Source organism: Lemur catta, chromosome 4, assembly GCF_020740605.2.
Source record: "Lemur catta isolate mLemCat1 chromosome 4, mLemCat1.pri, whole genome shotgun sequence".
NCBI classification, from domain to species: Eukaryota; Metazoa; Chordata; class Mammalia; order Primates; family Lemuridae; genus Lemur; species Lemur catta.
Window position 1 is genome coordinate 86,140,200 of NC_059131.1, and position 12,171 is coordinate 86,152,370.

At 39.7% G+C, this 12,171-nt stretch overlaps 1 protein-coding gene across 4 annotated transcripts in view; it reads left to right on the plus strand.

Annotated features, from left to right (window-relative positions):
- The window catches only part of C1QTNF7 (C1q and TNF related 7), a 111,509-nt gene extending 101,566 nt beyond the window's left edge, over positions 1 to 9,943 (plus strand). For all 4 annotated transcript variants that reach the window (XM_045548922.1, XM_045548923.1, XM_045548921.1 and 1 more), the window contains exons 2-3: positions 2,658 to 2,903; positions 8,958 to 9,943. In XM_045548922.1, coding sequence (XP_045404878.1) covers positions 2,658 to 2,903; positions 8,958 to 9,589 — 878 coding nt within the window. In that variant the 3' untranslated portion in view covers positions 9,590 to 9,943. The remainder of the gene's footprint in view (positions 1 to 2,657; positions 2,904 to 8,957) is intronic.
- The last annotated feature ends 2,228 nt before the right edge of the window (positions 9,944 to 12,171 follow it).

Here is a 12,171-nt window from a genome sequence, read left to right on the forward strand (position 1 = left end):
GGTGACCCCGCCCCCCATGTGTCTCTGGCTATCCCCAGGGATATGTCTCCCTTCAGGGGGTCACAATGCTTCCCATGGGTTAAAGCATGGACAGGTCTCCTGCCAAAGAACCCAAGATGGTCGTCCATTTGTTTTTGGTTTTCTGCTTGCATCTACACCACAATTTTGGAAACAGAAGTCCAGTTTTGCATTATAATCTACACCCCCTTGTTTTCCTTGGTGAACTGAGCCCCAGTACTTGGCTGACCACTCCCCTCTATGCCACCCCTATACATCAGGTACCACGACACATTGCTCCTCAATTCTGATGAGCGTTGTTAAGGAATAAGCATTTTGAGTGCCTTTTTTAAAGTTGCAGCACTTAGACCCCTGTACAGACAATATTCTAGTGCATTTGTTAATGAAAAGCTATCTATTTGTACTGAATAAATCTGTTGCACTTGTTTTAATTTATTCCTTCTTTGAGTGCTTTTTTGCCTGGCTATCTTCAAAATTGAATAGCATTTCTTCCCAGTAATCTTTAGCATCTCTGCTTCCTTTGTCAACCACCAACTAGACCCTTACCACACTCTTCTTCACAGACTGTCCCCGTGACTGTTAGCATAGTTGTATTTCCACACCTCCATCACAATGTGTGAGACGCCACTGCCCAAACATCTTCTCTCCACATAATTTCAAGTCCCTCTTGGCACCAACTCTGGCTTCAGCCTGCAGCCTTGTATCCATGTCTGGTGAAAAGCCACCTAAGGAGTATCTTCTATGAGCATGGTCTCCACTTTCATATCTCTGCCCAAAGTCTCCTCTAACCAGCCTTTCACAGGAGAAACAAACTTCTAATTTAATCAATGCATCTTGTTTTAACTGTGGCAAGGGATGTGGATGAATGCTTTCTTTTTTTTTTTTTTTTTTTTTTTTTTCATCTGAGGCTCCTTTGGAAGGGCTGGTATCTTTATCAGAGCCATTTGGCTTGTCAGAAAGTGCATTAATCCCAGCTGAGCAATACAGTCAATAAATTGGGGTTTGTGCTGTATGTCAAGTCTAGCCAACAGAGCATAGCAAAGATGGCACACGTGCCTTGATTTTTTTTTTTTTTTTTTTGGACTGGTAACACTGAGAATTGTTAAAGGATACAGAACCTAAATTTGGATAAGTTGCCTTGGGTTTTCACTAATAAGATTTCTAGGAATCAGGCTTATTTCAAAACCACATGTGCATACTGTGTTTGTCTCCATTTGTCATTCCTACGTTCTGGCAAATTTCTGGGTCTAATTCCAGGATGTTGCAATTTCCCCAGGGGTACCACAAAAGTGGTACCGTGAGCCTGGTTAATTTTCTGATGTGGCTGTCAAAAGACAAAAGAAACCCCAACTGATTGTTTTTCCCACATTTTATAGTTCTTTCCTTCAGGGAAGTCAGCTCAGGCACTATACAGATTTCTTTTTAAAGCACAGGTCTAACTATCCCAAAACCACTCACTTACATGAGCCAAGAACCACCTGTATATGTTCTTCCATTCAAGAAACACTAATTCCCAGGACTATTGAGCCTAGGAAATTAGGTATCCCCTGTCTATTAATACATTGCTCCCCACCTCACCCCCAGCCTTTACGCCAGGATGTCATGCTAATAAATGATCCATCGTTCTCAGCTGCCAGGCTTTGCAGGGTGAAAACCCAAGTCCTGTTAGATCAGAGCTGCTGTCTGCGTCACTCAAAGCATGTGGTGCCATGCATGGGTTAATTTCATACAGCTCTTTAATAGCACACCAGTGCTAAGGGCTTAATGGGACACCATGGCATTCTATTCTGCAGATTTTAAATTAAAGTTTGAGACCCCCCTCAGGACATGCACAGTAGTCCAATTAACACTAATTGGAATTGCACATGGTTATCAAGTGAAAAACATAGTTTTCCTGAAAATGCCTTTTCTTTTCTCCTGCTTTAAAAAGCCCATAAATTCTAAGAAAATGATCATGGGTGCATGCAAAGATTAGTTAGAATGATGTCTAGCATGGTGTTTGTATCGGGAAAACACTGGAAACAGCCTGAATGGCTATAATGGGGGTGTAATTTACATAAAAGATAGTAGAGACAAAAGCAATAATTTTTTAATGTTATGAATAAATTCAACATGAGAAAATGTTCACCATACACTGTTAAGTGAAAAAAGGTAAAGAATTGTAGGAATGGCATAATGTCACTTTTCTCCATACCTCAGGCAAAAAAAGACTGGAGGGATATATACATTAAAATGTAAAGCTCTGGGTGGTGAAACTGACATTCATGTCTATCTTATTCATTTGCATCTCTAACTTTCTATTTGAAAAAATGCACTGCTTTTGCAAAAAGAAAACATCATTTTTCAAAGTCTATCATTGATTCCCGAAGAATAAATGCAACATAGTGATTTATTTTGAAAATGTTTTTACTCAGTTCTCATTTGTATCAACCCTTGTTTAAGGGCACCGAGAATGCTGTATCAATAATATGTTAATAGTTTTCAGTGGAATTATGAGGATAAACAGAGCTTTACACGTGTGGAAAGGTGAACACTGGAGTGAATTGTTGCAAATGCCCATTCTCATGTTCAAACTGAGTCAATTATGCCAAACTCCGCCCCCGCAAGGGTTCATTTCTGTCCCTGTGTTTCTCTTCCAGAGCCAAAGATGTTTGTCTTGCTGTATGTTACCAGTTTTGCCATTTGTGCAAGTGGACAGCCGCGGGGTAATCAGTTGAAAGGAGAGAACTACTCCCCAAGGTATATCTGTAGCATTCCTGGCTTACCTGGACCCCCAGGACCCCCCGGGGCAAACGGTTCCCCTGGGCCCCACGGTCGCATCGGCCTTCCGGGAAGAGACGGTAGAGACGGCAGGAAAGGAGAGAAAGGTGAAAAGGGAGCTGCAGGTAATGAATGATGAAGTCACCCCTCCTTCACCCCCACCTTAAAACTGCTCCCGTTTTTTGTCGTTTGTTCTAATGGGACTTGCTCCTTCAATCCCTTCCCTACTTTGCCTACGTTAGTCGTAACAATTTATTAAGCCCTCACTGGGCTTCAGATGCTGCTCTAAACTCTTTATCTGCATCTTTATTTCATTATAACGACAACTCTTTCAGGAGGACATTAGAACATTTTATAGATGAGAACACTGAGCCACAGCATGATTAAATGAATTGCTGAGAAGAGACAGGGATGGACGTGTACTGCCAGTGACTGCCAGAGCTGGGCTCAAACAGCTGACGCCCAGGGTGACAGGGCTACTGCAGCTGGCAGGCAGTGGCTAGATGTGCAAGCGCATGGATGGACAGAGAGATGGGTGGGAGGGGAGACGGACAGACTGCACAGAGGCAGAAATTAGGAGCCAGGTGCACAGGTGCCATCCTGCCCGGAACTAGTGTCCTGAATGACAATACATAAAGGGCTTCTAGATTTTATTTTTCACAGATGAAATGACAATAGCACTATATAGCCTTCCTTTCCTACCTCATCACTTTCCCACCTGTCCTGTAGCAGCTAAAAACTAGATTTCTACAGCTCTTTACAGCAACACAATTGTCCCTTAGTCCTTCAGTAATTTTCACTTTTTTTCCCCCAAAAGATAAGTTGGCCCGGGAAGCTTGCCAGATTCCGCAGTCCTTCAGAGTAAACTGAATTGAAATTCTAGAGAGGCTGTGTTAACTCTAAAAGGGGAAAGGATGTGGAATCAATCTTTGAAAACGAGTTTCTGAGTGTAAAAGTTGGGACAAAGATAGGAAGGGAAAAAAATCAATAGATCTAAGACTACGGCTCTAATCATTGTACCTGATTTGCTGGTTTTCTGTGAAACAAAATCATAATATGTATTTAGATTATTGGATGTTAATTCATATCTGAATTTTCCATGCAGAAAATATTTGGCAAATAATAGCTATCAAATCCATGAATGTCGTGAATATTAAAGAACCTTTAGTGTGGAGCTTACGTGTAAGTTTTCAAAGGCATCTATAGGGTAACACTTGTGACTACAAGTTACCACTGAGTCATGATTATGAACATCCTAGAAATCCTATAATAACACTAGATTGTAGTTATATCTGGTGTATATTCATATACTATCCACATATAGAATATGGAAGCAATAATGTAGTGGCTACACAAACAGTCATTGGAGTCAGAAAGACATTGGCTCAAATCTTGGCTCTTTAAATTACTAATCTAGTATCCTTGGGCTACTATCGTCTTCCAGCCTCAGTTTCCTCTTTGTAAATTGGTGGTAGTAAAGGCAATTGCAAAGTCTAAGGGCAATAGTACATGCAAGATGCCCCACAGAATAACTGCCCTCTGGTAAGTGCTCAGTAAATGTTAGCTGTTATTACTTACTACATTTTGATCTGCAAATATGGATCACAGCTAAATTTGTGACTATCCAAAGCCATATAATAAACTAGAAATGAGCAATTTGTCATGAGGTAGTTGTAGTGTTATTTAAATATGTATATGTGGATATGCATTCAGATTAAATCAAATGTTCAGAATTGCTACACTTTTAACCATATATGAGGCCAGCTATACACCCATATTGATTAATCCATTTCTTCATCCATGCACCCATGCATTACCATCCAGCAATATTTCTGTGCACCTATTACTATCTAGTATTATTCTAGACCAGTGTTTCTCAACCTCCACACTAATAACATTTTGGACAGAATTATTATTTACTGTGGGTGGCTATCCTGTGCATTGAATAATGTTTAACAGTATCTCACAAGAGGTCAGTGTCAGCCCCCCCAAACTGTGACAACCAAAATTTCTTCAGATATTATTAACTGTTCCTTGGGTAGGGAGGTGAATAGTGCAAAATTGCACCTAGCTGAGAACATCATTCTAGACACTGGAAACACAAACATGAGTAAGACATTGTCCTTGCTTTGATAAGCAGACATTCCTGTAGGGGGGGACACCAACATGTAAATACATCATTATAATATGTCATGATAATAACTATTTATTAAGAACTAACTGTTTATCAGGAACTTTACATTTAGTAGCTAATGTTCACCAAAACCCTATCAGCAATAATTATAATCAGCAATAATAATAATGTTACAAATGGAAAAATTAAGGTCAAAAACAAAATGACTTTCCCAACCTGAGATTATTTAAATCCAATATACACCCATAAGGACATAGAACAGCTCAGAAAGGACAGTTGAGAATGAATATATGATCAATGAAGAGAGGCACATTCATTTGGCAACTATAAGAACCGAGTCCTGGAGCTTTGGGGATGTGTTTTTAATGTAATGTAATGTAACTGGGCACAATGTGGCTGGGAGCTTCTACTCCCTGTTTTCCCTTTAACAATACCACAGGGTCTTCCAGTTCATGTACCCTTGCTGAACACCCCTCACTGTATCCACTCCAGCCAAATCCAGGCAGAAGCCAAGGTATTTTTGGTCCAACTTCCCTACCCTAAATTAGAAATACAGAACTTATTATACTGAATAATAAATTTTCTGTAAAAATATTTGTCTCCCTCACTGGTCTGTAGCCATTATTATTGTGGCATATTATTAACATTTAATTTAATCTGAATGCATAGCCAGATAAATGTCTTCAAATAACATTAGAACTACCACATGAACCAGATCGCTCATTCCAGTTTATCATATGAATTTAGGTATTCATGAACTTAGCTATGGCCCATAGTTGCAGATCACAAGGTAATATGCCATAACAGCTAACTTGAAGGTGGGGTAGCTGTCATTTGTGTTCTAGCCCAGTGACTGTGTAGTGAATGGTTGATCGATAGTAGATGGTTTAGATGAATGCATGCATGTATGCATAGACTCATGGATGGATAGATGAAAGGAAGGAAGAAATGGCACTGAAGAAGAAATCTAGGTAGATGCATTTCATGGAGAACTAAGAAAAAATCCTTTCTGGCCTAGCTTCAGTACCTAAGCATAGACTAACTCCTTACTCCATAGTTCTCTGCTCCACCTAAACATATGTCTGACTGAAAAGGGAGAGAAAGAATGATTCATCCCTTATTTCCACTCTTAACGTGTAAGACCTCAGCATATGGACAAATGCAGACAGGAAGAATTACTATTAATATAAATTATTACAGCTAGTTCATGATTACCTATCACCCATCAGTTTGTATATTAAGTAAGTATTCCTATAGAAAATCTAAACGTTGAGGTTGTGAAGACCTTTTTGTGGATAGCATTGTAAAATTGCACCCAATATGCATGATTTGATCTCAAAGAATTTTTACAAGAGTGAAACCTCAGACATTCTGGTCCAACACCTTCATTTCAAGGACTGGGAAACTAAAGCCAGAGAGATCAAGCGCCTTCTTCAAATTCACCTAACTACCCATGGCTGAACTGGGGTGTTGTTATCCCAGCTCTGCTGAGCCACTGTTTACTGCTTTGTCCACTAAGTTTGGAGTGGGCTTAGATCCCACTTCCCCTTATTACAAACAGGGCATTTAAAACCCAGAAAAGAAGTGACTGACCCAAAATCTTAAAGACAGGAAGATTCAAATACATAATGAAATTTTATGGTCAAAATTGTTACTGACATCAGAATGGTTTTTATTAATGTGTCAAAGGTCAATGATGAAGACACAAAGAGATAAGCTCCTACTGAAGATAAAAATCATAATTTAGAAGTTGTAATCTTTGATTCCAAAGCTAATTTAACAGCAAAATAATATTCATACTCCATTTCTACCAAAAAAGAAGCAAATATTAATAGATCAGACTATTATGACCTTGTGTCAAGAAATACATATCGGAGTGTGTTCTGGCTGACACCACTAGTTTCAACCTGGCAAGAAAAGCCATCTACGGCTGGCAGATAGAACTGTGAGCCTTAATAATGCTGATCCCAACTCTCTAAGAGAGGGTCACATCCATTGTTATATCTTCTATGCATCATAAATTGTTGAACAGCAACTTTCCAGAATTATTCAAACAAAACACTTGACATTTTAAGGGCAAAGCTTTAATTCTCTTCAAATTGACACTACCCAGAACACTTCGTTGTTAATTTTGCCAAATAACTGAGAAATGATCAAATTATCAAACTCACATATTGATGTATATGTAATAGTCAAATAAATTACATCAGAGCACTATCAAGGTAAAAAGCCTCAAGTTAATAAAATTCTTGAGTACAAAAACATAGTTATGAAATTATGCAATATATCAACAATATATTTTCCCCATGTACAAAAGTACGTTATAGGTTACCAATAATCTGGATACTTTTTGAGAAAATATCATCATACAAGCACTATTTATGGAATGGATTTGGCCATAAAATTGAATGACTTTTTTCTATGGTATCAAGTCATTGCTTTTATATATATGTATGTGTATGTATAGATGAGATTTAAAAAGTAAATACATTTTGCCTATTAGTTTCTTTTTTTTTGTTTTGTTTTATTTTTGAGACAGAGTCTCGCTTTGTTGCCCAGGCTAGAGTGAGTGCTGTGGCATCAGCCTAGCTCACAGCAACCTCAAACTCCTGGGCTTAGGTGATCCTACTGCCTCAGCCTCCTGAGTAGCTGGGACTACAGGCATGCACCACCATGCCCGGCTAATTTTTTCTATATATATTTTAGTTGGCCAGATAATTTCTTTCTATTTTTAGTAGAGACAGGGTCTCACTGTTGCTCAGGCAGGTCTCGAACTCCTGACCTTGAGCAATCCACCCACCTCGGCCTCCCAGAGTGCTAGGATTACAGGCGTGAGCCACTGCGCCCAGCCTGCTTATTACTTTCAATCAGGATCATTACTTCTCTGCACTTAGCCTGTAGTTGATTTCCAGATATAAAGATTTAGACACAGAAAACATTCCTGTATGGTGCTTTTGAATTTGTTGAAATCCTTTCACAGCTATTATGTCTTTTCGGTATATAAGGAGACCCAGAAAAATTAAGGCACTTGCCTAAAATGATACAACAATTTAGTGGCAGAGCCAAAGAGAATTTAGGATTTTTGACTCTAGCCCCAAAGGTAAGAGGAATGCTGATGAAGGGGAAGCATCATTAAGGCGATGAAAGCTTGGATGCTAATCCCAGCCTTGCTGCAGAAGCAAGTTTCCTTACCTTTCTGGGACTCAGTATTCTCTTCCAAAAAGGACTACTGCATGGTGATGGCAGTCACTTTTTTTGTTTTTTGTAGCATATTGAGCCCTTGCTATGTGCGCCACATGCTCTTGACAGTTTTCACTCTGGCCACTGCCCCCAGGGGGGGACGTTCAGGCTCCAGCGTCAGGCAGGCATGAGTGCAGATTGCAGCTCCATCGCTCACTAGTTCTGTTCTCCTAAGCAAAATAATTTCTTTATGGCTCAGTTTCCTCATCTGCAATGGAAGTAACAATAATTCCTAATTCATAAAGTCACTGTGAAGCTTAAATAAGCTAATGCATGCAAATATAGCACATATATGCAAATATGTCCCTAGTACATAGTAAATGCTTGATAAGTATAAGCAAATCCAATTAATTCTTTTATATTAATACTAATAGAAATAGAATGGGCATGAGATGGCCCGTGAGGATTTGTCTGGTTCTGTCTGCTTCCATGAGACCACTCTGGGAAATAATATAATAGCATCATAGTCATTGAATTCCTACTGGAGTGACTAGTATCTATATGTGAATAATTGAGTGGCAGGTGATCCATCATCAGAATGATTGTTCATTATTTTAAATTAGTCAGGGTTTAAATTATTTCTTACATACTCAAAAAAATTGGCTTAAATTCTGATGAAATTTTTTTATTTTCATTTTTAGTGCATCAGTGATATTTTTAAAGGTTTATCATTTAGACATACACTGTTACACTGTTGAAGGTTGACTTAAAAGACAAAGTTAGGGTGTGCTGGGACTATGTAGGTATGCTCTTTGTGACTGTCTATTTAGAGGGAGTACTAATTAACTATACATTCTTTTTGAAGGTTTGAGAGGTAAGACTGGACCTGTGGGTCTTGCTGGTGAAAAAGGGGACCAAGGAGAGACTGGGAAGAAAGGACCTATGGGACCAGATGGAGAAAAAGGAGAAGTGGGTCCAGTTGGGCCTCCTGGACCAAAGGGAGACAGAGGAAAGCAAGGGGACCCAGGGCTGCCTGGAGTTTGCAGATGCGGAAGCATCGTGCTCAAATCTGCCTTTTCTGTTGGCATCACAACCAGCTACCCACAAGAAAGACTACCTATCATATTTAACAAGGTCCTCTTCAATGAGGGAGAGCACTACAACCCTGCAACAGGGAAGTTCATCTGTGCTTTCCCAGGGATCTATTACTTTTCTTATGATATCACATTGGCTAATAAGCACCTGGCAATTGGGCTGGTACACAATGGGCAGTACCGGATAAAGACCTTCGACGCCAACACGGGGAACCATGATGTGGCTTCAGGGTCCACAGTCATCTATCTGCAGCCAGAAGATGAAGTCTGGCTGGAGATCTTCTTCACTGACCAGAATGGCCTCTTCTCAGACCCAGGTTGGGCAGACAGCTTATTCTCTGGATTTCTTCTATACGTCGACACAGACTACCTAGATTCCATATCAGAAGACGACGAACTGTGATCAGGACAGCTGATCTGAAGGTTCTGAGATCCCTGTGACAGGCAATTGGATCTAATCTGGGGCTCTAGAACATAGACCAAGAAGGAATGAGATCCAAAGAGATTCCCACTCAGATTCCAGAGCATTTACAGACAGTTCTAGCAGAATCTATCAAAACAAGATGAACCACCAAACAGTTGAAACCGCACCAAAATGAATTATTAAAACAATACCCCCAGATATGAATTCTCTTGAAAGCAATGTTTATAAATATTTAAACAAATTAAAGACAATGTTAACAAATTTTACATTAAATGCCCTGAGTGATAAAACCAACTGGCAATGATATTGCCTCATTAAATCTTCAAAAAATTTCATTTTTGTCTGTTATTTAAGAGAATAATAACATCCCAGTCTTTGACAATTCTCAAAGGCTATAGTAAGTCAAAAACCAAAGGTAAGAGATGCTGAGTATTTCCAAGCAAGTTAACTGAAGCGATGAGTTTCTTTTGTTTTATTATTCATTTCTTCATGCTTGTATATATTCACTCAACAACTCTTTAATGAGCCTGTATGGACCAGACATTGTGGTGCTGGGTCAGATTTGGTAATGAGTTAAGCCAAAATCTCTCCCTTCAGACAGGTTAGGGTGTGGTGAGCACATTGTCACAATTCAGTGTGGTGAGCACCATGGCAAACAGATTGATTTGATGCTAGAAGCACACAGGACCTGCTATTCCTGGGTTGGGGGATAGACAAGGTTGTACACACGGGAAAAACACAAGTCATGCCCAGGTGTGTGTGTTTAAGTGGGTGTGATGAATGCAAAGGGAGCAAGAAATTCAGCATCTGTCTTCTCCCTTTTCCACTCTCAACACCTTATTGGTATTTTCAACTGGGAAGGGGTGAAAAACCTAAAGATAGAGGAGACCTGGGGGGGTTATGGAAATGAAGACTGAAATGGAGAGAAACAGCCAGTAAGTCATCCTCCCGGATCCTGTAGCATGATGGTTTCCCAAGACAAACATTTGTCCTAATAGTGTTCTCATAAATACAAGCACTACTTTACATTGCGGTAAGACGTTGTTTCTTTCAGATTTCCTAAGTCTCCAATTCAAATAAAGCAAAGCATATGTCCACTGACTGATGAGTGAGCTGATGGGGAGGATGAACAGGAGGAAGAGGAGGAAAGAGACCAAATGTCTGAGTAAATAGATGTCCCTTCCAAGTCACACGCTTCCCTTAGTCCCACTTTCTCACCAGTGGCAGCACCTTGTGCCTCACTGAACTGCAATTCCTCATTTAATCTCACCCACAATTCTGTCTCATCTACCACTCCCTTGGCTTGTAGTAATAGTATTCCCTTAGTCCCTCCCTTCAATATCTTCTAATTTTCCTTCTATGTATTCCTCTGTTGGCTCACTCAGTTAATAAATCTTTTTAATGCCTCTTATGTTTGAATCATCATGCTGGATTAAGAGAGAGAAACACCAAGATGAATATGGCACAGGCGCTACCTTCAAATTTCTAAGAATGCAAGAAAGGAAATGACATGCACACACACAAAAATACCTATTAATATAATTCTGGAAAAGAACATGCTAACATAGGATGTGTTAAACTTGAGATAGAAGCAAAATGCTGTGAAAGAAGAAGAAATGTTTATTTGCAAATTAGGGTGTGAGAGAGGAGGAACTGGACCTCAAGTGATGGATAGGACTTGGAGTGGCCCAAGTGGGGCAAAGGGCACTTAAGACAAAGCCAATTATGGTGACAAAGCATGAGAGTGAGAACAGGCACCCAGAAGGAGAATCAATGGGCCATATTTGTAAGAGCCTCGAAAGCCAGACTAAGGATAGGGAACTTTCCTTATGAGAAAGTGTGGAGTCGCTGTGTGTTTCAGAGCTGGGTGCCACCATATCAGAGGTGAAATTTGCAATGAAACAGCAGTTGTGTGTGAGGGCAATGCTTGCTTCTCCTGTCTTTCAGCCCTGTCTTGCTTCAATTGCCTTCTTCTGCCTCCCTACCTTGTCCACTTGTTGCTCTCCTTCTGAGTCAGGACACAGATCCAACTGACCAAGAGCAATGAGCATTGGACCAAGATGAGAGAGCAAAGGTGGTTTGAGATAGCCACCTGCCTACAGAGAACAGCAGAGGCTAGAATTCCAGGCTATAAAGTATAAAAAGCAACCAACAGAAGTAGCTAATCTAGGAAAAATGAAAATATGGGCCCTTTGAAGACCATAGGATTTGCTGGAGAAATGAGAAATGGAAAAGTTATTATAGACAGTCATAAACTACAGATTACTATGATTAAAATTTTCTTCTGATCGTAATCCACAAACGCATTCATGTTTTGGACACTGTTTACTTATCTTTTAAATGTTTCTTTTATTACAAAGCCTATTTTGAGTAGCTTTTAAAACTGAAGTTCCTTTAATTGGTTCTAGGCCCAGAGATGATTTTTATTTTGAAGTATCTGGTGGGGTGGTGCTGGAGACAGGAGAGCTGACATAGGAAAGGGAGAGCTGTTTTGGTATTAAAAGGATAAAATCTTAAGCAAATGCAGGTGTCTTTTATTCCTAAAAAAAAAAAAATAGCAG